At 46.7% G+C, this 26,797-nt stretch overlaps 1 protein-coding gene across 12 annotated transcripts in view; it reads right to left on the bottom strand.

Annotated features, from left to right (window-relative positions):
• Positions 1–26,797, bottom strand: part of LOC109897058 (membrane-associated guanylate kinase, WW and PDZ domain-containing protein 1-like) — a 182,278-nt gene that overhangs the window by 25,746 nt on the left and 129,735 nt on the right. For 7 of the 12 annotated variants that reach the window (XM_031805426.1, XM_031805065.1, XM_031805219.1 and 4 more), the window contains 7 exons: positions 26,088–26,207; positions 23,742–23,927; positions 22,823–23,455; positions 9,490–9,521; positions 8,140–8,377; positions 5,840–5,931; positions 31–223 (listed from right to left, as the gene is read on the bottom strand). In XM_031805426.1, coding sequence (XP_031661286.1) covers positions 31–223; positions 5,840–5,931; positions 8,140–8,377; positions 9,490–9,521; positions 22,823–23,455; positions 23,742–23,927; positions 26,088–26,207 — 1,494 coding nt within the window. The remainder of the gene's footprint in view (positions 1–30; positions 224–5,839; positions 5,932–8,139; positions 8,378–9,489; positions 9,522–22,822; positions 23,456–23,741; positions 23,928–26,087; positions 26,208–26,797) is intronic. The other 5 variants (XM_031805133.1, XM_031805285.1, XM_031805392.1 and 2 more) reach the window with 2 other exon arrangements.

Genomic DNA, 26,797 nt, shown 5'->3' with positions numbered 1-26,797 from the left:
TAGTGTCCATGTCTAACTAGCTGTGTTTACCTCCGTAGCCGGTCTTGCGTCGCACAGTGAGGTTGACGTGACCCTGCTTGGCGGCCTGCTGCATCAGCTGTACCACCAGCTGGTGAGACTTGCCCATCACTGCCGTGCCGTCCACACAGATGAGCTCATCCCCTGAACGCAGGCGTCCATCCTCATCCGCCGCCCCATACTTCACTATGTGCCCTATGTAGATCTGTGGAGAGAAGAAGATGGGAGGGTAGGGGAGAAAAGGAGAGAAAATAAGATTAAAGGCGAGTACAGAAGAGGGGGATGATAGGAGAGGTTGTTGGTCAAGCAACAGTAGATGGTAAAAGAACATCAAGGTGAGATATTGACAGGTAAGATTATTTTTTTCCAGCAGCACTAACATAACTCCGACTACTCCTGGCCCAGCTAGAAAGCTAGCTAGTTAGTCTTCCTCCTCTTTCTCCGCTTGGCTGTGATGGGGTCAACTTGGGGTCATGATAGGGGCTGCACCAAATGTTTGATGTATTATAATAATTGATTATGCTTATGTTGTATTAATAGAAGGGGAAGGGCTATAAGACCCCTCCCCCACTACATTTATAGGGTCCTAGACTACAGATGAACAATATATATATATATCATTATAAGGTTTAATATTGTTCCACTATTATTTTCTAGTCTTTCCCTCTTATAAAGAAACGGTCTGAGAGATGTGTTATTGCAGTCAAAACAGGGGTCTGTGAGAAAGCGCATCAAGGCTAAAAGAGATTCATAGACACAGAACCCTGCAGGGGAGTGAAAGAGACTAGTCTGATATACCACTATAAAGCAACTTGTGGAGTGGAAAATTACTGCTGAGCACTTAGAAAACACTGGAACTATTGTATCTCTCTTGCAAGTTTGTAAAACTGTGTATGCATTGGCTTGGTCTCGTGACTAGAAGGCAGTGACGTAGGCAGTTACATCACTAGGGATTGACTGCAAGCATATTAAAAGCACCTTGGACATTCCCTATTCTGCAGAACTCAGGAGAGACATTGGTTGTATGTTTGCTGTTTGATCTTTGACTTCTGTCTATAGCTGTATTTTTATAAAAATTGTAATGATTTATTACATTTGTGCACATTTAGAGTGTTCTGTATTTTTCAAGTAAGTAACGGAGCCCAGAAAAGTGGAACCAACAGCTGCACAACCGGTCTAAATCTCGTGTGTCATTATATTCGTTCTCCAAAAGAGGTAAAGACCAGCTTACGAGAACCAACAACTTGGCCTCTAAAAGAAAAGAAAATTGGTCTGAGATTTTTTTCTCTCTGATTGAGGCTGCAGCAAAGAGATGAAAAACAGAGGAGCTAAGACCACCACCACTACCACACTCAGAACAACACTGTTGCTGAAGCTGATTCAGCTGGCTCCAACAGAGGAGCAAAGACCACCACCACACACAGACCAACACTGCTGCTGAAGCTGATTCAGCTGGCTCCAACAGAGGAGCAAAGACCACTGCCACACACAGACCAACACTGCTGCTGAAGTTGATTCAGCTGGCTCCAACAGAGGAGCAAAGACCACCGCCACACACAGACCAACACTGCTGCTGAAGTTAATTCAGCTGGCTCCAACAGAGGAGCTAAAACCACCGCCACACACAGACCAACACTGCTGCTGAAGTTGATTCAGCTGGCTCCAACAGAGGAGCTAAAACCACCGCCACACACAGACCAACACTGCTGCTGAAGTTGATTCAGCTGGCTCCAACAGAGGAGCAAAGACCACCGCCACACACAGACCAACACTGCTGCTGAAGTTGATTCAGCTGGCTTCAACAGAAGCGTTTATAACAATCAAATTGGAATGTAAAATATGGCATTCAATGATGGTAAATATATATAAAAAAACATGATAAATATATGTGCTAATAAACGGAGAACTCGCATAATAAGTGTTCAATCCAAGATTAATAACATACTTAAAATAAAACCTATAGACACAGTTGAAGTCGGAAGTTTACTTACGCCTAAGCAAAACATTTAAATTCAGTATTTCACAATTCTTGACATTGAATCCCTGTTAAAATATCCTGTCTTAGGTCAGTTAGGATCACCACTTTATTTTAAGAATGTGAAATGTCAGAATTAATAGTAGAGAGAATGATTTGTTTCAGCTTTTATTTCTTTCATCACATTCCCAGTGGGTCAGAAGTTTACATATACTCAATTAGAATTTGGTAGCATTGCCTTTAAATTATTTAACTTGGGTCAAACATTTTGGGTAGTCTTCCACAAGCTTCCCAGAATAAGTTGGGTGAATTTTGTCCCATTCCTCCTGACAGGGCTGGTGTAACTGAGTCAGGTTTGTAGGCCTCCTTGCTCGCACATGATTTTTCAGTTCTGCCAACACATTTTCTATAGGGTTGAGGTCAGGGCTTTGTGATGGCCACTCCAATACCTTGACTTTGTTGTCCTTAAGCCATTTTGCCACAACTTTGGAAGTATGCTTGGGGTCATTGACAATTTGGAAGACTCATTTGCGACCAAGCTTTAACTTCCTGACTGATGTCTTGAGATGTTGCTTCAATATATCCATATCATTTTCATTCCTCATGAGGCCATCTATTTTGTGAAGTGCACCAGTCCCTCCTGCAGCATAGCACCCCCACAACATGATGCTGTCACCCCCGTGCTTCACGGTTGGGATGGTGTTCTTAGGTTAGCAAGCCTCCCCCTTTTCCCTCAAAACATTACAATGGTCATTATGGCCAAACAGAAATATTTTTGTTTCATCAGACATTTCTCCAAAAAGTACAATCTCTGTCCTCATGTGCAGTTGCAAACCGTAGTCTGACTTTCTTATCCTCTCTAGGGTAGGGGGCAGCATTTGGAATTTTGGATGAAAAGCAAGCCCATATTAAACGGCCTGCTACTCGGGCCCAGAAGATATGATATGCATATAACTGGTAGATGTGGATAGAAAACACTCTAAAGTTTCCAAAACTGTTGAAATAGTGTCTGTGAGTATAACAGAACTGATTTAGCAGGCGAAAACCTGAGACAAATCCATTCAGGAAGTAGTATATATTTTTTGGTTCTGTAGTTTTCTATTCAATGCCATTACAGTATCCATTGACTTGGGACTCCAGTTCCTATGCCTTCCACTAGATGTCAACAGTCTTTAGAAATCGTTTCAGGCTTGTATTCTTATTTTTTTTTTTTTTTTTTTTTTTTCACCTTTATTTAACCAGGTAGGCTAGTTGAGAACAAGTTCTCATTTGCAACTGCGACCTGGCCAAGATAAAGCATAGCAGTGTGAGCATACAACAAAGAGTTACACATGGAGTAAACAATTAACAAGTCAATAACACAGTAGAAAACAAAGGGGGGGTCTATATACAATGTGTGCAAAAGGCATGAGGAGGTAGGCAAATAATTACAATTTTGCAGATTAACACTGGAGTGATAAATGATCAGATGGTCATGTACAGGTAGAGATATTGGTGTGCAGAAGAGCAGAAAAGTAAATAAATAAAAACAGTATGGGGATGAGGTAGGTGAAAAGGGTGGGCTATTTACCAATAGACTATGTACAGCTGCAGCGATCGGTTAGCTGCTCAGATAGCTGATGTTTGAAGTTGGTGAGGGAGATAAAAGTCTCCAACTTCAGCGATTTTTGCAATTCGTTCCAGTCACAGGCAGCAGAGTACTGGAACGAAAGGCGGCCAAATGAGGTGTTGGCTTTAGGGATGATCAGTGAGATACACCTGCTGGAGCGCGTGCTACGGATGGGTGTTGCCATCGTGACCAGTGAGCTGAGATAAGGCGGAGCTTTACCTAGCATGGACTTGTAGATGACCTGGAGCCAGTGGGTCTGGCGACGAATATGTAGCGAGGGCCAGCCGACTAGAGCATACAAGTCGCAGTGGTGGGTGGTATAAGGTGCTTTAGTGACAAAACGGATGGCACTGTGATAGACTGCATCCAGTTTGCTGAGTAGAGTGTTGGAAGCCATTTTGTAGATGACATCGCCGAAGTCAAGGATCGGTAGGATAGTCAGTTTTACTAGGGTAAGCTTGGCAGCGTGAGTGAAGGAGGCTTTGTTGCGGAATAGAAAGCCGACTCTTGATTTGATTTTCGATTGGAGATGTTTGATATGAGTCTGGAAGGAGAGTTTGCAGTCTAGCCAGACACCTAGGTACTTATAGACGTCCACATATTCTAGGTCGGAACCATCCAGGGTGGTGATGCTAGTCGGGCATGCGGGTGCAGGCAGCGACCGGTTGAAAAGCATGCATTTGGTTTTACTAGCGTTTAAGAGCAGTTGGAGGCCACGGAAGGAGTGTTGTATGGCATTGAAGCTTGTTTGGAGGTTAGATAGCACAGTGTCCAAAGAGTAAGGGAGTAAGACCAGTCTAAACGAATGGACCCTAACGTGACGCAGAGTTTTTTCAGGCGCATGTGCATTTCTTGTTTACCTTCTATATTGACCGGTTGAAATATTATAGATAATTTAGGCTAAAAAACTATCTGAGGATTGAATATAAACATCGTTTGACATGTTTCTATGAACTTTGGATACAATTTGGATTTTTTTGTCTGATTGTTTTGACTGAGTTTCTGCCTGTGGATTACTGAAGAAAACACACTAACAAAACTGAGGTTTTTGGATATAAAGAGACTTCATCGAACAAAAGGAACATTTATTGAGTAAATGAATATCTTTTGATTGCCACCATATGAAGATCATCAAAGGGATTAATTTTATCTCTATTTCTGAGTTTTGTAACGCTTCTGCTTGGCTGGTTACTGTTTGTAATAATTTGTCAACTGGGCTATGTTCTGGGCTAGGTACGTTCTGGGCTAGGTATGCTTTTGCCGAAAAGCATTTTATAAATATGACACTGTGGTTGGTTTTACAAGAAGTTAATCTTTAAACCTATGTAAAATATGTTTGGTTTTCAGAATTTTTATAATGAGCATTTCTGTAATTGATTTTGGCGCTCTGCAACCTCACTGGATGTTGGCCAGATGGGACGCTAGCGTCCCACATACCCTAGAGAGGTTAAGGCGGTTTTGGAGCAGTGGCTTCCTTGCTGAGCAGCCTTTCAGGTTATGTTGATATAGAACTCGTTTTACTGTGGATATAGATATTTTTGTACCTGTTTCCTTCAGCATCTTCACAGGGTCCTTTGCTGTTGTTCTGGGATTGATTTGCAGTTTTTGCACCAAAGTACATTCATCTCCAGGAGACAGAACGCGTCTCCTTCCTGAGCGGTATGACGGCTGCGTGGTCCCATGGTGTTTGTACTTGCGTACTATTGTTTGTACAGATGAACGTGGTACCTTCAGGTGTTTGGAAATTGCTCCAAGGATGAACCAATTTTTTTCTGATGTCTTGGCTGATTTATTTTGATTTTCCCATTATGTTAAGCAAAGAGGCACTGAGTTTGAAGGTAGGCCTTGAAATACATCCACAGGTACACCTCAAATGATGTCAACTAGCCTATCAGAAGCTTCTAAAGCCATGACATAATTTTCTGGAATTTTCTAAGCTGTGTAAAGGCACAGTCAACTTAGTGTATGTAAACTTCTGACCCACTGGAATTGTGATACAGTGAATTATAAGTGAAATAATCTGTCTGTAAACAATTGTTTGAAAAACAACTTGTGTCACACACAAAGTAGATGTCCTAACAGACTTGCCAAAACTATAGTTTGTTAACAAGAAATTTGTAGAGTGGTTGAAAAACAAGTTTTAATGACTCCAACCTAAGTGTATGTAAACTTCCGACTTCAACTGTAGATGTATACTGAGCAGTGATGTTGGTGTATGTTTGAATCCTCCAACTCACCGGTTCTCCTGGTTCGTTCCCTCCCAGGATCCTGAACCCGTAGCCCGTGTCCTTTCTCCACAGGAAGATGTCCTGCTCCTGGAAGTCAGGCACTGCAACCAGAGAACCATCCAGCAGCATTGATCACTACATCCTGGATCATTAGACCAGAACCCACACAGTGTAATCCCTCCCCCTGTTCCTCTCAGAGAAGAGTGGAGGCAGAGAGCTGGAGGAGATGGAGGGGGGAGCTGAAGATATCAAGACCTGAGCACACAGCTAATGAGCACACAGCACACCAGCGGCTCCTTGTGAATCAGGTCAGTGGTCCATGCCTCTCTCAGCCTCTTACTGTAACCTCTACACCACTGCCTCATTCTGCCTCTTCCTCTATATCTAGCTAATACTGAGTAAAAACATTACCCTGCGGAATGTGTAAATATCAAAAGAAAATAGATATATTTCAAGATACTCCCAAAATAATTTTAAACACCATTCAAAGCAAGAGTGGAGAGGGCCAAGAGAACCTGCTTTATCAAAGTTTCAGAATTAGTATTTCTTTGAGTTCTACCCTTTCAGATGTCTTTGAAGACAAATTCCTTCTTTACTTTGTCTCGTCAACCTAGGTAGGTAGCTAGGTGACAGGGAACTGGACTGGGAGAAAACCTCACCATTCTCTCCATAGCAGTGCTGCTCCCCAGGCTCAGACAGGAATCCCTGGCTGGCTGGAGGAGATCTGAGCAGGAGGAAAGGGAGTGCCTGGTACTGTCAGAGGCACCATGCTGCTATGTAGTGGTGCACTGCAGCGACTGACAGCTTATTGTTCGTGTAGCACTCGAGGTGGGCAGACCACCTGAGAACAGGGTTCAAGCAACAGCCTGGAGCTGTGTGTGTGTCTGTGTATGTGTGTGTGTGTGTGTGTCTGTGTATGTCTGTGTGTGTGTGTCCATGCGTTCAGCCCCCCAAGGGATACCCCATGTTACAGGACAGACCCCAACAGCTAAAGCTACTAAGAGCCAGCAGGGGGAGGGAGGAGGGAAAGAGACCAGCTTGGCTGCAATCTTTTCCTGAGTCAACAGACGGGCTCACAGTCTTAAGCTAGCTAGCTCTCTTCCTACCCACTGGGACTCTGAGTAGGGCTGAGATGGGCAGGTCAGAGGCTAACTGTCTCAATCTTCTGGTTCACAAGGGCAGGCACTGGGCAGCTTAACAGGCCAATACAGCAGCTCAACTTCAAAACAACTGTATGGAAACAGATCCATACCAAAGGTTAGTCATTCTACCCTAGCTCAGACTGACCATGGTGAACAAGCAGATTAACTTCAGATCAGGAAGAGGAGATGGCGAGGGGGGGGGGGGGGGGTCTACTGACTGAGCAAATACTCTATCCAGAGCAGTGTATTTACACCTGGTAATACAACTCTGTCTCTCTATACTGCCTACAAATCTCCCCCTGTGCTTAATAAAGCTGATCTTTTGTTCCTTGTTCCTTTAGAATTCTACACCCATCCTCTCTCACCAGAGGATGGAGCCAACTCTGGCAGTACCGATACCCAGCTCCTCTCCCTTTAAGGCCTCTAAATAATGAAAGACCTTGATGAAAGCAGGAGCACCAGAGAAATGATTAAGCGTGGAAACCTCTGGACCCTGGAAGCCTCCACTCCTCGGAGGGCGACTGACAGGGGCTGAGTAATATTCCGGTTAATTGAGGAGGTTGGCACCCGTTAGCCTCACCAGATTACCAGGAAATATGAGAGCCACTGTCCTCTACCACCAACGCCAATTCTATGCACATTTGTCTGGAGCTGTGTTCTAAAGAGCTCTGTAGCATGGAAGCATGATAATGTAGTGGCTGTAGGGAGTGTAATTGAGCCGAGGTGCCAAGGAGGCAGCATGGACAGAGAGCTGTGTCAGTGTGTAGGAAGACTTCTCTCTTCAGTGTTCCAGGGAGAGAAACACACTCTATAGTCAAGGTTTAGTAGATCAGGAGAGTTGTTAGCACCAACTCTCCTTAGACTGTTGTTATTTCTCTCACTACCATGTTTCTACCCAACTGACACAATGCTCTGCAAACAGTCCACATCCCTAACCCACCCTTTAGATTAAAACACCGAACGACAATAGGAAACTTTCAGACAATATGTTTTGGGGCAATGAGTATGTTGAGTTTAGGGGACTGATGCTTCTCAAAGGTTAAATGACTTCTGTGCATGCAGGTTATCTCCCGTCACCAGCCCTAGATTGCAGTACCAACCCAACAGGACAGGGGGAGCCCCCAAGCAAACACCCCATGCACCCTCGCACCAAAAATAAATACTTACGCCTACTTTCATACATGCTCCTGGACTGGGCCCAGATCTTGAAGGGGTCTGGTTTCCTGTGAATGGTCCCGTCTGCCTGGGGGTCCTGGGGAGGCAGGCCGGGCAGGGGCTGGGAAGGGGGTGGGGGGGCGGTACTCTTGCTGAGAGGGGGGGCCAGGGACGTGTGCACAGGGGAGTCAGTGTGGGTACTCCGGTGGCTGGACACAGAACTGTTCTGACTGTCCTTCCTCGCTAACTGCTGTATGAGGGAGAGTGTTAGAGGGGGAGGAGGAGGAGGAGGGCGATAGGGACAGAAAGGTAGAGAGGGAAAAGGAGGATGGTCAGAAAGAGAGATATTGAGTAAGAAGGAGAGGGATAGAAGGAGTAGGAAAGAGTGGTGAAGAGAAAGGGAAATCATTAACAACATATTACGAAGTGAGACAAAATACCACTTTAATCAAGGCCAACACATCTCTAACAATACCGAAAGCATAATCAAGCAGATTTGTTCATGAGATGTATTTCTGAGAAAGCGAAAAATTCACTGTAGTTTCACATAGAGAAATAAAGTCACACTCCTAACAGAAAGAAAACAGAGCTTGGCTGACAAAGTACATAGTTTATTCCTTTTGTTCAACACAGAGCTGAATATATTAATGGCAAGCCCTATTGCCCGATGCATGAGGAGACATTCAGAGCACATAGCAGTGAGGAGGGTGTTTCAATGAAGGGAGAATACTTCTAGGAGGGGAGAACACAACATGCAGCACACATTACTCTACCATACAACACAGAGAGAGCACACAGGCAGCTTCCTCCCAAGAGATACAGGGAGAGGGTAACACAGACTGACAGTGGTCTCTAGTCATCACATGATTTCTCCATACTCTAATGGGGCACAGAAATACTAAGAAGAGCTGGGCCATTCTCAAACATCAACCCTACACAAGCTTAGAACTTTTCTCCAATCATGGTAGGCCAAAGATTAAACAATATTTGTATTTAATTTGTGTCAATTCGGCAGGTCTAAAATGTCTACTAGAATCGCCCTGCTCTATATTTCCCTCAGTGCTCCAAGGCTGGCCTAAAGCACTAGTCTATTTCCCTAGAGTGCATTAAGCCAAGAGAACACGAGAACATGGTGTAGAGAATGAAAACAAATCTAGGAGGAGCCTTGCTCTGCCTACCAATGGATCAACATTATGAAGCATCAAAGCTCCCATCAGGACCAAAACACAGTGAGAGTCCTGACAGAGAAAATCCCTCACCAACCAACATTAGCACTCCACACAGGAGAGTGGAGAGAGGGACGGATGGAGGAGAATGGAAGGGAAGGGTGGACGAGGAGGTATAGATGATGTCGGTACTCACCAGCCTTGGACTCTTCTTTGCAGGTACCACCCCTGGGAAGCAATATCCAGTTCGAGATGGAGAGAGAAAAGTGAAAGAAAAAATGATTAACGACACAAAAATATTTCACCTTCCCCGCAGGTTAAAAAGAAGAAAAAAACAGAGTTGAGAAGATGGGGAACTCCAAACAGGGACTCCATTGGTGCAGCAGCGCTAGCCCGCTTGTCTATGCCCAAGTTATCTTCTCCCTCTCTTTCTCTGCCTCGCTCCCTCACATCCACGCTCCCACGCGCTGTGTTAAAAGGGGCAGCACGATCTATCTGCATTAGCAGGCAGCTGACTGCTGCAGCAGAAGAGGGGACAACCCCAAGGGCTAACCAAGCGCTCCGCTCACTAGAACCTGCCTAACCCACTGGCAGAGAGAAAGAAAGAGTGTGTGTTTATGTGTGTGTGTGTGAGAGATAGACAGACAAATGAGTAGAAAGAGAGTGAGAGAGGCAGCTCTGAGCTAACTCCACGGTCATACCCATGGAGAAGGAGTCCAAGATACTGAACATTAAATTATAGGCAACCGTCAGTTCCCCTCTTACTGAGACCATCTTCCTAAGTCCGTTCAGTACGCCGCTCTGCTGATGAAGGCTCCAGCATCTAGTTACAGTCACACAGCTCTCTCTCTCTCTGCTGTGCATCACTCCACCACCCGCAATCTTGATTCCACCCCCCCCCCTCCTCACCATCCATCCCCTTCTCTCCCCTCCACCCACACGCTAGTAAACATGCATGCACACACACAAACACACACATGCGCACACACTCCGCTCTTTCTATTCCTCTTTCATCAATCTGGGTCAGGCTCTGACAGGCAGGGCCAGCATAAATGATATGCTCATATATTAATAGACACCAACACTGGCAGGAATACAATCAGGAATACCAATATCAACATGAACACAAACAGAGAGTACTGGGAGACTAAAATGGAAACAAGCCTAGATCCTTGGATCCCCCTTGTGCACATGGTGAAAAATAACTGCACAATGTCACAGCAACAGGGTGTAGGTGTGTGTGTGTGTGTGTGTGCATAATGGTATACAGCAGAATAAAGATGACAGTGAGTGAAATAACATGTTTTCAGTGAGTAAGAGACAGGATTAGATTGGAGGGAGCATGTAACTCTGATCCTGACAGTATTGTGTGTCAATCCTTTAAGGATATCTGGGAGATTGGGGTGGAGTAGGCAGTTCCTTATGGCTCTTATCCCCTCAACATCTGCATTCAACAGCCACTGAAATGTGGTCCACAGTCCAGCCACCTCTACAGCATGTTCCCCGATATCGCCTCTCCCATCACTAATCATCGAAACAAATCCCGCTCTCCTCTTATCCCTTACCTGCTCCCCTCCACTATACCCCTCTTCTGCCAGCGTATCACAGTCACCCCCGACTCCAATCCCTGAACCCAGGAGTCAGACAGAGACAGGTTAAGGGTGTCTTGTCGATGCAGCGTACAGGATAATCCCCCTCCATCCTCTTAAATACACACAGGGGGACACGCATGGCTGGTTCTCAAATCAAATCAAATCAAATGTATTTATATAGCCCTTCGTACATCAGCTGATATCTCAAAGTGCTGTACAGAAACCCAGCCTAAAACCCCAAACAGCAAGCAATGCAGGTGTAGAAGCCCGGTGGCTAGGAAAAACTCCCTAGAAAGGCCAATACCTAGGAAGAAACCTAGAGAGGAACCAGGCTATGTGGGGTGGCCAGTCCTCTTCTGGCTGTGCCGGGTGGAGATTATAACAGAACATGGCCAAGATGTTCAAATGTTCATAAATGACCAGCATGGTCAAATAATAATAAGGCAGAACAGTTGAAACTGGAGCAGCTCACACTGATGGACTGAGCAGGAGAGAGGAAACACTGTTTATCATAAGGATTTAGGTTAATGATCATCTGAAAACAGCATAATGCCACTTCAGTTGAAGCCCTCTGCCCTCATGAAGGTTGTAGTGGTCACTATATTTATACCCCCACAGAGAGAGGCTGCTCAGTTCAGTCAGAGGACGCTGGACACAGCAGCTGCTAAACAGAGACCATCACTGAGGAGATAATTATGTCCAGGGGGGTGGTGGGGTACACTGGACCCACGTCCATGCCCCCCTCCTCCATCTGGACTCAGAGGGATGGATTCCGACAGCCCAGCCCATCCGTCAGCACGTCGACAGCAACAGGCGCACAGGGGACTGACAGACGGTCTCTTGGCAACGGTTGCCTCAGAAGGCCAGCCCAGGCTGTTCCATTATGTACAGTGGAGACTGAGCCACATGTCATTCATGTACAAACAGGCTGTCATAGACGTGACTTCAATTACCAATGCAGGGATTTATTTACTCAGCAGCACCAATGTATAGGAGATGGGATTGAAAGTGACATAGGTGCCACCCCAGTCTTGTGACATGGCAAAGGTGACCAGGAAAAGGTGCAGATGTCAGCAACCTGGTGTTTAATCACACATCCAGAGCAAATAAAAGCATCCTGTGCTGCAGTAATACAATGTTTCCATGTTTTGTCTGTCAGAGGCTTATGCAGTAGCTTACGATGCTGAGCAGAAATGACAATTTTGTGCTTTTGTCAGTCATGTCCCCCCCCCCACCACCCACACACACACACCACCCACCAGTAGAGGAGCCCCACTGCAGAGTGCTGCAAAGTACTGTCATGGAAACAAAGGAAGGCAATATGGCTGAGATTTACGACTCCCCCTTCAGGCATGAGGGTGTGAAGAGACAGGGAGGATGGGGAGAAGGTGGGGGACTCACCTTGTCCTTGTTATGCCAGTATCTCTGACTCGCCCACAAACAAAGCCAGGCACTCAAAAGCGCAATGCGTTGCCAAGCTGCTGGCATGCTATTCCTTGATCATTGCATTTCTGTAGAATTTCTCTGCAATGCTGTACGTTATCAGCGCCAAACGTGAAGTCAGCAAGTTTTTATGCAAAGCGTGCAAAAAGGTACAGCATCCAGCCCTTACATTAAATCAATTCCTTTTGTCTGTGTGACCCCATCGTTGCCATTTATTTCAGGTTGGGTGTGTTTGTGTCTTGTTAGAAGACACTGATCTGTTTTACTGTGACAGGAGCAGCGTTTACTAAGCCTGCGCTCCACTCTAAGCAGCAGAACATCTACAGCTGGGTGGAGATAAGAGATGTCTCCTTCCTAGCAGCACTCTGACTGCTCTTCTACAACGGCCCAATGCTGAGAAGAAACAACCATCTTACACTCTGCTCTGCTCTGTCGGAGAGGAACAGTCCGTCACTCTCCACGGCGCAGTGAGAAGACACAGAGGAAAGAGTATTGGCTAGAATATTAGCCTTGTCAGACATTGGCTTATAGACCTTCGAACCCTCTTAATGAGACACAAAACATCCCACAAACTGAGACAAAGTAAAAACAGCATCTGCAGATCTGCAGGTGTGGACTACATAGGTCATTTCGCTTCAGCCCACTAGCATGAAGCAACAGCGTAGTAGTGGATATCTGGGTAATCAGGGTTCTTCTTCTTCTCTGGGATTTGGTTGGCGGATCGCCAAAACCTTTCGGTGCATACACCGCCACCTACTGTACTGGTGTGAGGCAATTAACGGCCTACCTACAGTACATTCAATTCTGAGAGGACAGAACACTATCCCCTCAACACCCCTGCAGCTGTTCTGCAGTAAATCCTCGCAATCCCAAGTACTTCTCTGCCGCTGCCTCCACAATTTTCAAACCATTTCTGCAGTACCATTTCTGCAGTACAACTGACAACCATGGCTATAAATGCTAAAAAGCCCACCTTACTGAAGCACATATTCTTCCCATCACCATCTGTTGATCTCCACCTACTCACAGGAATCCTCTCAGGATGCCTCACCCTGTACCCATCATCCTCTTCACTGCTACACTTTCTGTACAACTCCTCAATCTGCCTTTCTCTCCCCGGACACCTCCGATATCCAGGCCCATGGGAACCCCCACATATAACACACACAACTTGCTCCACCGATACCACGCACTCCTTCATCTCATTCCATCATCTCATGCCTTCCTGCACACTTCTCACATCTAGGCATCTCTCTCCTACACACTGCTGCAACATGGTAATCAGGGTTTTTTTCTGGATCACAATGCGGCTTAGGTGGGCGTGACAGTGGGTGTGGCCAATGGCTCAGTCACCAACTGATGATTTTACTCTGGGACGCAGAGACAAAACGTTGCTGATTTAAAGCTAATTTCCTGCAATTTCACCATGGGGTAGGTAGAAAACAAATATACTTCAATTCTTCACATTTTGCCATGTTCTAATGCCATCTGAGTGACTCAAACATTATCACAAAATCACACCATGACCACACCATGACAAAAATACTCCTGAACGCATCCTCTTTGGAATTTTAGATTCTCCCTGACTGTCTAGTTTTTATTTTGTTGATTGTTAGTTCTCAAAGATGATTTTATTTCAAAATATACACTCACTGGCCAAGTGTATTAGGTACACCACCACATTCACCAAAATGGATGACTCCTGCAGACAGTGAGTCACATGGTGCTATATAAAGCAGGCAGACATGCATCGTGACATTGTTACTGTTTGATTGAGCGTTACAATGGGCAAAACGAGTGATCTAACCGATTTTAAAGTTGGTGATTGTTGGTGCCAGGTGCAACGGATCCAGTATCTCAGAAATGGCCGCCCTCCTGGGCTTTTCACACACGAGTGTCTAGGGTTTACTGTGAATGGTGCGATAAACAAAAAACATCCAGTTAGCAGCAGTCCTGTGGGCAAAAACAGCTCGTTTACAAGAGGTGGAATGAGAATGACAAGAATCATGCAAGCTAACAGGCAGAACACAAACAGACAGATAACGGCGCAGTACAACAGTGGTGTGTAGAAAGGAATCTTGGAACGCACAACTCCTCGATCCTTGTCATGGATGGCCTATTTCAGATGACAACCACACCAGTTTCCACTCCTTTCAGCTAAAAACAAGAAGGTCATGGGCATTAATAAGAAGTTGGCCCTCCGTTTGCTGCTATAACAGCCTTCACTAGTTGTGGGAACTTGATTCCATTCAGACAAAAGAGCACTAGTGGGGTCGGGCACTGATGTTGGGCGATTAGGCCTGTCTCGCATTCAGCGTTCTAATTCATCCCAAGGGTGTTCGATGGGGTTGAGGTCAGGACTCTGTGCCGGCCAGTCAAGTTCTTCCATACCGATCTCAACAAACATTTCTGTATGGACTTTGCTTTGCGCACGGGGACATTGTCATGCTAAAACAGGAACGGGCCCTCCCCCTACTGTTGCCACAAAGTTGGAAGCACAGAATGGTCTAGAATGCCATTGTATGCTGAAGCATTAAGATAAGGGGCCTAGCCCGGACCATGAAAAACAGCCTCAGACCATTATTTATCCTCCAATAAACTTTACAGTTGGCACTATGCATTGGGGGAGGTAGCGTTCTCCTGGAATCCGCCAAACCCAGATTCGTCCATCGGAATGGTAAAGCGTTATTCATCACACCACAGAATGCATTTCCAGTACTCCAGAGTAAAATGGTGGCGAGCTTTAATCCTAGGCTTGTGTGCGGCCGCTCGGCCATGGAAACCCATTTCATGAAGCTCCCGAGGAACAGTTCCTGTGTTGACGTTGCTTCCAGAGGCAGTTTGGAACTCTATAATGAGTGTTGCAGCCGAGGACAGATGATTTCTACACGCTGCGCAATTCAGCACCTGGCGCACCCGTTCTGTGAGCTTGTGTGGCCTACCACTTCAAGCCTGAGCCGTTGTTGCTCCTAGACCTTTCTACTTCAGAATAACAGCACTGGCAGTTGATCGGGGCAGCTCTAGCAGGGCAGAAATTTGACAAACTGACTTGTTGGAAAGGTATCATCCTATAACGGTGCCATATTGAAAGTCACTGATCTCTTCAGTAAGGCCATTCTACTGCCAATGTTAATCTATGAATATTGCATGGCTGTGTGCTCGATGTTATACACCTTACAGCAACGGGTAGGGCTGAAATAGCTAAATCCACTGATTTGAAGGTGTGTCCACATAATTTTGTATATGTTGTGCACTTTCTATCTGGTTTTAGTTGCTTAAGTTTTTACTGAAACTATATTTCATATTCATTTTGACAAAATAAACACTTAGACAGCCCACCCAAGACTTTTTATGCAGAAAAAAACCTGGATATTATCAGACTGGCACACATCTGCTGTATGTAGTCTTAATCCCTGCTGGTCATGTCAGTCTCCGACCCTGTCCGTCCTCCCTCCCGCCATCGCTCAGCTCCGGGGGAATAAGGAGTGCATGGGCCCTTCTCCTCCTCTGATCCTCTGACATCCCTACATCCTTTCTCCCCTCTCATCTGTTTTCTCCTCCTCTGATCCTCTGACATCCCTACATCCTTTCTCCCCTCTCTTTCCTCTCATCTGTTTTCTCCTCCTCTGATCCTCTGACATCCCTACATCCTTTCTCCCCTCTCATCTGTTTTCTCCTCCTCTGATCCTCTGACATCCCTACATCCTTTCTCTCCTCTCATCTGTTTTCTCCTCCTCTGATCCTCTGACATCCCTACATCCTTTCTCCCCTCTCTTTCCACTCATCTGTTTTCTCCTCCTCTGATCCTCTGACATCCCTACATCATTTCTCCCCTCTCTTTCCCCTCATCTGTTTTTTCATCCTCTGCAGTGGTTGAGATGCTAAGCCATAACAACAGCAGCAGATTGCCTGTGGTGGTGTATTGTCTAATAGTCCCAGCCTAACAAGCAGGTGAATGAATGCCTTTAAAGCACCGGAATGGGACTCTGACAAGTCGACATCAACAGGTTCAATTATCTGGGTGAATAATGAGTGAGGCTATAGAGGGCTAGAGCTAGCCTAGCTCTCAGCTATTATCCTCACAGTGGTTCTGCATGCCCTGCAAATTAATACAACAGATGCTGTCTGCACCACCTCTCCCATCCCTGCAGACTACTGACTGGTACACGCATTCACAGACTAGCTTCAAGTAAATTACCGGGAAGTGTTAGTCAATTGGGGCTAGAATGAATTATGTCAGCAAATCAGAATGTCTCAGAAGGTAGGTGAGAGAAATGAGCACATTAGACTAATGGAGGGATTGGCATCATAATGGCTTCTTTGATGAAAGCTAGAAATCACATCGCCTGGCCTCAAGAAGACAAAAGAAGAATCCAGTGAGAATCTCGTGTTGTGTTGTGGAGCCAGTGAGCTAACCTGCAGTGTTGAGGGACTCACTCCTAGAGATGAGAGAGGAGGTGAGCAGTGCTGCATGCACAGGTCTTAAGGTCCTGAGATCCCCGGGATTGGACCGTATACTGTACGTGTGGGCAGGGATATGTACACATTGGCAGGGGGAAAGGAGAAGTGGCCAGATTTCTGCCAATTAGAGGTTCCCTCTGGCAAAAGGTTGTAATTGGTTGCCTGGACTGGTGATGGTGAGAGTGAGAGAGTGAGAGAGAGTGAGAGAGAGAGAGAGAGAGAGAGAGAGAGAGAGAGAGAGAGAGAGAGAGAGAGAGAGAGAGAGAGTGTGAGAGAGTGTGAGTGAGAGTGAGTGAGAGAGAGAGAGTGTGAGAGAGTGTGAGTGAGAGAGAGAGAGAGAGAGACACAGACAGACAGACAGAGCAGAGTGAGCAGAGTAATTAAGACAGACCTGCTCGATCCTGCTCTCTGCGGAAGGGGCAGCCGATGTCTTAGCTGACTAATCCACACACACAAACACAACCCCGGAGCAGATCTCAGAATGAGGGGTCTGCCTGGAGAGCCAGGATCTGAGACAGCAGTGCTGTATGACATGTCATAGAGCCATATATAATGGAAATGTCATATTTGTACTACACATACATGACACTCATAGGTTCACCACATGTTTTGAAGCAATCTTCTGCTGAGCAGGCTCTTTATTAAAGAAACTGACAGCAGCAGTAAAATGTGCCTTAATAATATCAGCTCTGTCTTCCATCCATCACACAGTGAGGAATGACTCTCTCTAACCATCCCACCCGCACTGCTCTCCGCTCTCTGGTTCAGGGAGCCCCGGTTAAACAAAACATTTTGTTTTATTGACCATCCATAAAAAGCAGAGCATTAGGGCTGTAGCGTTGTATAATGGTGGTCATTATTAAAGCAACGTAGGAAGAGGAGGGGAGCAGTTTGTGAGAGCAGAGTGCTCAGCCAATGTCCTGTTCCCTTTCTGAACACTTAGCTTTACACGGCTGATGTTCAGGTCTTTCAGTTCCACAAATTCAGCTCCAATGCCAGTTAAGACCACTCTGTATGTCTGTGGAAACAATCCAATTACATGTCTCTGTCAGTGTGAGTCAGGGCTCTTTGTGAAGGTGGGTTCTTGGTAGTGGTGTACGTCTGGGGATTGGAGTGAGAGACCACTCTGGTTCAATCATCCCCCTCATGCACTGCATCTTCTATTCAGATCTTTTGTGAGACAGTTTTTCTAATCATGTGTCAAAAGCCAGGCCCAGAGTTCTCATTAGAACGTTTAACTGACACACAGACAGTCTCATCCACAAGCATGCATGAACTATGAGGGTGCCACAGGGTTCAATTCTCAGGATGACTCTTTTCTCTGTATATATCAATGATGTCACTCTCGCTGCTGGTGATTCTCTGATCCACCTCTATGTAGACTACACCATTCTGTACACAGTTGAAGTCAGAAGTTTACATACACCTGAGCCAAATACATTTAGACCTGGACATTTCATCCTAGTAAAAATTCTCTGTTTTAGGTCAGTTAGGATCACCACTTTTTTTAAGATGGTGAAATGTCAGAATAATAGTAGAGAGAATTGATTTATTTCAGCTTTTACTTCTTTCATCACATTCCCAGTGGGTCAGAAGTTTACATACACTCAATTAGTATTTGGTAGCATTGCCTTTAAATTGTTTAACTTGGGTCAAACGTTTCAGGTAGCCTTCCACAAGCTTCCCACAATAAATTGGGTGGATTTTGGCCCATTCCTCCTGACAGAGCTGGTGTAACTGAGACAGGTTTGTAGGCCTCCTTGCTCGCACATGCTTTTTCAGTTCTGCCCACAATTTTTCTATCAGATTGAGGTCAGGGCTTTGTGATGGCCACTCCAATACCTTGACTTTGTTGTCCTTAAGCCATTTTGCCACATCTTTGGAAGGATGCTTGGGGTCATTGTCCATTTGGAAGACTCATTTGCGACCAAGCTTTAACTTCCTGACTGATGTCTTGAGATGTTGCTTCAATATATCCACATAATTTTCCTGTCTCATGATGCCATCTATTTTGTGAAGTGCACCAGTCCCTCCTGCAGCAAAGCACTGCCACAACATGATGCTGCCACCCCTGTGCTTCACGGTTGGGATGGTATTCTTCGGCTTGCAACCCTTTTACCTCCAAACATAACGATGATCATTATGGCCAAACAGTTCTTTTTTTGATTCATCAGACCAGAGGACATTTCTAAAAAAATAAATACAATCTTTGTCCCCATGTGCAGTTGCAAACCGTAGTCTGGCTTTTTTATGGCGGTTTTGGAGCAGTGGCTTCTTCTTGCTCAGCGGCCGTTCAGGTTATGTTGATATAGGACTCGCTTAACTGTGGACATAGATACTTTTGTACCTGTTTCCTCCAGCATCTTCACAAGGTTCTTTGCTGTTGTTCTGGGATTGATTTGCACTTTTCGCACCAAAGTAAGTTAATCTATAGGAGAACTCAATCCTGAGCGGAATGACGGCTGCGTTGTCCCATGGTGTTTATACTTCAATACTATTGTTTGTACAGATGAACGTGGTACTTTCAGGCATTTGGAAGTTGCTCCCAAGGATGGAGGTCTACCATTTTTTTCTGAGGTCTTGGCTGATTTATTTGGATTTTCCCAGGATGTCAAGTAAAGAGGCACTGAGTTTGAAGGTAGGCCTTGAAATACATCCACAGGTACACTTCCAAATGACTCAAATGATGTAAATTAAAAGGTCTCAACCTTTAAGTCTAAGTTTAAGACTCATCTCTTCAGTAAGTCCTATGATTGAGTTTAGACTGGCCCAGGAGTGTGAAGGTGAACGGAAAGGCTCTGGAGCAACGAACCGCTCTTGCTGTCTCTGCCTGGCCGGTTCTCCTCTCCGCTCCCCACTCTGCCTCTAGCCCTATTACAGGGGTTGAGTCACTGGCTTACTGGCACTCTTTCATGCCATCCCTAGGAGGGGTGCATCACTTGAGAGGGTTGAGTCACTGACGGATCTTCCTGTCTGGGTTGGCGCCCCCCCTTGGGTTGTGCCGTGGTCGGAGATCTTTGTGGGCTATACTCGGCCTTGTCTCAGGATGGAAGGTTGGTGGTTGAAGATATCCCTCTAGTGGTGTGGGGGCTGTGCTTTGGCAAAGTGGGTGGGATTATATCCTTCCTGTTTGGTTCTGTCCGGGGGTATCATCGCATGTGGCCACAGTGTCTCCTGACCCCTCCTGTCTCAGCCTCCAGTATTGATGCTGCAGTAGTTTATGTGTCGGGGGGCTAGGGTTAGTTTGTTATATCTGGAGTACTTCTCCTGTCCTATCCGGTGTCCTGTGTGAATTGTAGTATGCTCTCTCTAAATGTCTCTTTCTTTCTCTCTCGGAGGAGGACCTGAGCCCTAGGACCATGCCTCAGGACTACCTGGCATGATGACTCCTTGCTGTCCCCAGTCCACCTGGCTGTGCTGCTGCTCCAGTTTCAACTGTTCTGCCTGCAGCTATGCTACCTGTCCCAAACTTTCTGTTTTCAACTCCCTAGAGACAGCAGGAGCGGTAGAGATACTCTTAATGATCGGCTATGAAAAGCCAACTGACATTTACTCCTGAGGTGCTGACTTGCTTCACCCTCGACAACTACTGTGATTATTTGACCATGCTGGTCATCTATGAACATTTGAACATCTTGGCCATGTTCTGTTATAATCTCCATATTCCTTCCGTGGCCTCCAACTGCTTTTAAATGCTAGTAAAACTAAATGCATGCTCTTCAACAGATTGCTGCCCACACCCGCCCGCCCGAGTAGCATCACTACTCTGGATGGTTCTGACTTAGAATATGTGGACAACTACAAATACCTGTCTGGTTAGACTCTAAACTCTCCTTCCAGACTCACATTAAGCATCTATAATCTAAAATGTAATCTAGAATCCGCTTCCTATGCTGCCAAACATACCCTAGTAAAACTGACTATCCTACCAATCTTTGACTTTGGCGATGTCATTTACAAAATAGCCTCCAACACTCTAGTCAGCAAACTGGATGTAGTCTATCACAGTGCCATCCATTCTGTCACCAAAGCCCCATATACTACCCACCACTGCAACCTGTATGCTCTCGTTGGCTGGCCCTCGCTACACATAGTCGTCGCCAAACCCACTGGCTCCAGGTCATCTATAAGTCTTTGCTAGGTAAAGCCCCGCCTTATCTCAGCGCACTGGTCACCATAGCAACACTCAAACGTAGCACACGCTCCAGCAGGTATATTTCACTGGTCATCCCCAAAGCCAACACCCACTTTGGCCACCTTTTCTTCCAGTTCTCTGCTGCCAATGACTGGAACAAATTGCAGAAATCACTGAAGCTGGAGACTCATATCGCCCTCTCTAACTTTAAGCATCAGCTGTCAGAGCAGCTTACCGATCACTGTACATAGCCAATCTGTAAATAGCACACCCATCTACCTCATCCCCAGGCAGTTAACCCACTGTTCCTAGGCCGTCATTGAAAATAAGAATTTGTTCTTAACTGACTTGCCTAGTTAAATAAAGGTAAAAAAATATATTTTTTAAATACATATATATCAGGTTTTTTTCTCCTTTGCACCCCAGTATCTCTACTTGCACATTCATCTTCTGCACATCACTCCAGTGTTTATTTGCTAAATTGTAATTATTTCACCACTATGGCCTATTTATTGCCTTACCTCCCTAATCTTCTACATTTGCACACGCTGTGCATAGATTTTTCTATTGTGTAATTGACTGAATGTTTGTTTATGTGTAACTCTGTGTTGTTTTTGTCGCACTGCTTTGCTTTATCTTGGCCAGGTCGCAGTTGTAAATGAGAACTTGTTTTCAACTGGCCTACCTGGTTAAATAAAGGTGAAATAAAAATAAAATAAAATGAACGCATGCACGCGCACACACACATACATCACAGCTAGGATGGTAGAAATTTTGAAACCACAATTGGATCTCAACGCAACTTTGTGTGATACCTATAAAGTAACAGACATAGACTATAGTGTAGACAGTGTAGTGTCAGAGAGAGAAAAATAAAGAGAGAGAAAGACAGACAGAGAGACAGATATTTAAAAAAGACACAGAGAGCGAGAGAGTGAGAAAGAAAGAGAGAGACAGTGTGACAGAAACGAGACAGTAACACAGAAAGACCCACAGGAGGAACTGAGGAACCCAACTATATATTCATGAGACTTTCTGACCTGGAACAAGATCTACACTCTCTCTTTACAGCTCTGGATTTTCTCTCACTCTCCAAATGTCTCTTCCACTAACAATCTCTGCAACCATCCCTCACATTCTTTCGGTATTCATATTATCTCCATTCACCCACTAACTTCCCTGTGTTGCTTCTCTCTATGTTTTCCACATAAACTAGATTCCCATCTCCCCCTCACCTTTCCATGCTTAGTTAAATAAAGGTTAAATGTAAAAAAAATATATAAGAAAAAATAACACAAGCCTTGTTTTAGGGCTAACCTTAATTAACCCTACCCATTTTTTGTGTGTGAATTGTTTGCATGTTTTAGCAACTTCCGGATTCATGACAATGGTGATGGAGAGAAGAGGCGGGAGTAAGAGGCAGGCTTGCCAATTAGAACTCAGATCTCAGCATATCATGAGTCTGTCTTACCTCCACCTATCAGATCTCAGCATGTCGTGGGTCTATGTCTTACCTCCACCTGTCAGATCTCAGCATGTCGTGGGCCTGTCTTACCTCCACCTATCAGATCTCAGCATGTCGTGGGCCTATGTCTTACCTCCACCTATCAGATCTCAGCATGTCGTGGGTCTATGTCTTACCTCCACCTATCAGATCTCAGCATGTCGTGGGTCTATGTCTTACCTCCACCTATCAGATCTCAGCATGTCGTGGGCCTATGTCTTACCTCCACCTATCAGATCTCAGCATGTCGTGGGTCTATGGTTTTACCTCCACCTATCAGATCTCAGCATGTCGTGGGCCTATGTCTTACCTCCACCTATCAGATCTCAGCATGTCGTGGGCCTATGTCTTACCTCCACCTATCAGATCTCAGCATGTTGTGGGTCTATCTTACCTCCGCCTCTCTGCACCAGCATGCTGACCTCACTTCCTTTGGGGCACTTGCTGAGCAGGTCCACCACTTGGTTGTGGCTCATGCTCTGGACGTTCCTCTTGTTCACCTCTACGATAATGTCCCCCTCCTTCAGGCCCCTGCAGCGGGGGTAGTCCACTATCTGTTTGACCCTCTGTCCTCCCCCTGCAGGGCTGTCTGCGATGGTGAACCCAAAGCCTTTGTCTCCCTTCTCCATGTGCACTGTGATCAGCTCCGGCTGCGTCGCTATGGATGACGCCAGCGTCACAGAATCGCTGAGGTAACCGTGCGAGCTGTTGGACGCCACCTCGGCGGAGGAGGGACTGTGTGGTCTCGACTCCCTCATGCCATTAACGGGGCCCCCAGTATGGCTGCCATGGCTGGACGGAGAGTCGTAGCTATCCTGGCCATTGACGATGATGGGCTCCTTGTCCACGATGGCCACGGAGGTCACCATGCTGGTGTTGGGGTCGTCAGGGTCAAAAGGAAGGGGGTAGCCACGGCACAGCTCCAGGTTGACCATGGAGCCAATATGGATGGACTGGAAGACCTTCACCACCTGGGCGTGGGTGTAGCCTAGCACGCATGTGTCATTGACACTCACGATCACGTCACCTGAGGGGAAGAGAAGAAGAAATTAATGTTGGATAATTAGCTCCATGTCAAAACTAAAATCTGGGAAGTAACAAACTGTAGAACGCCTACAGTACACTATAAATCCTACACCAGTCAAGTGTCACCAATCAGCTAATCAGCTAATCAGCTAATAAACCAATCAATCAACCTTGATTAGTCAATTGTTTTAGTGTGGGTTGGAACAAAAGCCTGCACACTCTGTAGCTCTTAAGGAGTTGGTGAACACCTCTTAATAGTGACAGGTACGGATAGAGCAGCGGCCCACCTGTCTCCATCTTGCCGTCGAGGGCAGCAGGCCCGTCCAGAACCAGACTCTTGATCTGAAGAAACTCATCAGGCTCGTCGCCCCCGACAACGGTGAAGCCGAACCCCCGGTGGCTCTTCCTCAGTTTGGTGTTGATGAAGGTTCCCTTTAGCTCTGCTGGGTTCCGCGTGAAGAAGGGCTTCCCTCCTGTAAAAAACACACACACACACACAAGCCTTACACACCTTCCATAAGAACCCGTTGATCTCATGTGCAGTGCTAACCAAAGAAGGAGGGGCTATCCTACACAGTCTTGGTTCTGGATCAGTGAGGGCTCTGTGAGAGATGTGTTGATGTGACAAGCTCCATGAATCATAAAGAGACTGATTATGATTGATAGATTAATTAGGCTAAGAGGGATTCAAAGAGCTAGGGGGTACCAGCCTGTCTGTGCCTGAGAATGGGTGTAATCCTATGGTAAATCCCCCAGACTGTGCCCCAGCCTCAGCCTGTGAGGCTGCTATCCCCTATGGAGAGCTACACTTTTGGGTAGAGAGGGAGAGGGGAGAGAGAGATGGATAGGGGGAGAGAGAGGGAGGGGCAGAGAGCGGATGGGGCAGAGAGAGTGTGAGAGGCAGAGAGAGAGGAGATAGGGAGGGGCAGAGAGCGGATGGGGCAGAGAGAGTGTGAGAGGCAGAGAGAGAGGAGATAGGAAGGGGCAGAGAGCGGATGGGGCAGAGAGAGTGTGAGAGGCAGAGAGAGAGGAGATAGGGAGGGGCAGAGAGCGGATGGGGCAGAGAGAGTGTGAGAGGCAGAGAGAGAGGAGATAGGGAGGGGCAGAGAGCGGATGGGGCAGAGAGAGTGTGAGAGGCAGAGAGAGAGGAGATAGGGAGGGGCAGAGAGCAGATGGGGCAGAGAGAGAGGAGATAGGGAGGGGCAGAGAGTGGATGGGGCAGAGAGAGTGTGAGAGGCAGAGAGAGTGTGAGAGGCAGAGAGAGAGGAGATAGGGAGGAGCAGAAAGCGGATGGGGCAGAGAGAGTGAGAGGCAGAGAGAGAGGAGATAGGGAGGGGCAGAGAGCGGATGGGGCAGAGAGAGTGTGAGAGGCAGAGAGAGAGGAGATAGGGAGGGGCAGAGAGCGGATGGGGCAGAGAGAGTGTGAGAGGCAGAGAGAGAGGAGATAGGGAGGGGCAGAGAGCGGATGGGGCAGAGAGAGTGTGAGAGGCAGAGAGAGAGGAGATAGGGAGGGGCAGAGAGCGGATGGGGCAGATAGAGTGTGAGAGGCAGAGAGAGAGGAGATAGGGAGGGGCAGAGAGCGGATGGGGCAGAGAGAGTGTGAGAGGCAGAGAGAGTGTGAGAGGCAGAGAGAGAGGAGATAGGGAGGGGCAGAGATCAGATGGGGCAGAGAGAGTGTGAGAGGCAGAGAGAGAGGAGATAGGGAGGGGCAGAGAGCAGATGGGGCAGAGAGAGAGTGAGAGGCAGAGAGAGAGGAGATAGGGAGGGGCAGAGAGCGGATGGGGCAGAGAGAGTGTGAGAGGCAGAGAGAGAGGAGATAGGGAGGGGCAGAGAGCGGATGGGGCAGAGAGAGTGTGAGAGGCAGAGAGAGAGGAGATAGGGAGGGGCAGAGAGCGGATGGGGCAGATAGAGTGTGAGAGGCAGAGAGAGTGTGAGAGGCAGAGAGAGAGGAGATAGGGAGGGGCAGAGAGCGGATGGGGCAGAGAGAGTGTGAGAGGCAGAGAGAGAGGAGATAGGGAGGGGCAGAGAGCGGATGGGGCAGAGAGAGTGTGAGAGGCAGAGAGAGCGGAGATAGGGAGGGGCAGAGAGCGGATGGGGCAGAGAGAGTGTGAGAGGCAGAGAGAGTGTGAGAGGCAGAGAGAGAGGAGATAGGGAGGGGCAGAGATCAGATGGGGCAGAGAGAGTGTGAGAGGCAGAGAGAGAGGAGATAGGGAGGGGCAGAGAGCGGATGGGGCAGAGAGAGTGTGAGAGGCAGAGAGAGAGGAGATAGGGAGGGGCAGAGAGCGGATGGGGCAGAGAGAGTGTGAGAGGCAGAGAGAGAGGAGATAGGGAGGGGCAGAGAGCGGATGGGGCAGAGAGAGTGTGAGAGGCAGAGAGAGAGGAGATAGGGAGGGGCAGAGAGCGGATGGGGCAGAGAGAGTGTGAGAGGCAGAGAGAGTGTGAGAGGCAGAGAGAGAGGAGATAGGGAGGGGCAGAGAGCGGATGGGACAGAGAGAGTGTGAGAGGCAGAGAGAGAGGAGATAGGGGTTGAGGGAGTAAATTGATGAAGGAACAGGAAACACATCCACTGTGTTGCAGAGGGAAATGGACCAATACCCTCATGAAACTAGGATATTAACCTGGCCAGGACTTACGTTTGGGCCCGATGAGGGGCGGCAGTGGGGGTCCAGCCTGGGGATCCCTGTAGGTCTCCTGGTGGTTGGCGGTATAGCTGGCTAGCGGGGCACCAGCCAGGGTGGCGTCCTCTATCCATTCTGGAACAACAAAGGGCATACTTCCTGTCTCTGGTGCCTGTACAGTTACACCGATTCCTTATGGTTCCCCACAATGGGTGGCTAGGAAACTACTGTACTGCATTGAGCCACAATGGCTGCCAATGAAAGTAATACCACGTAATCCAATCTCTGACAGATCTAAATGGCAGCCTCACTGTGTAATGTATCAGAGGCTTAAGTCTTCATTAATATTCTCAGTATTAAGATTCAATCAATGAAAGAGTAAAAGTCTTCACAGATATTGAGCGTACAGAGATATTGACCTTAAAGGAGGAAAAGTCAGCAAGTAATCAAGTCAGAAGCGTATTTAGCTGAGCCTGCAGAAGGGGGATCAATAGCCTGGTCCCTAGTGGTGTGACCTGCATGTCTAGGGAAAATCTGAGTGACATCGTACATCTAATATAGAAAGAGGTAAACCCAGGGCACACTCAGACTTAAACCACTTGTCCTGAAAAACCTTTCACTGGGAGAGCAAGACCCAGAAAGAATTCAAATATAGGGATACATTTACATTGCGGTAAAACACTCTTCAATGTATAATTGTCAAACCCAAACTTACCTAGAACTGC

Source organism: Oncorhynchus kisutch, linkage group LG1, assembly GCF_002021735.2.
Source record: "Oncorhynchus kisutch isolate 150728-3 linkage group LG1, Okis_V2, whole genome shotgun sequence".
NCBI classification, from domain to species: domain Eukaryota; kingdom Metazoa; phylum Chordata; class Actinopteri; order Salmoniformes; family Salmonidae; genus Oncorhynchus; species Oncorhynchus kisutch.
The sequence above is the reverse complement of the archived record's forward strand: the minus strand, read 5'-3'. Positions and strand labels throughout refer to the sequence as shown.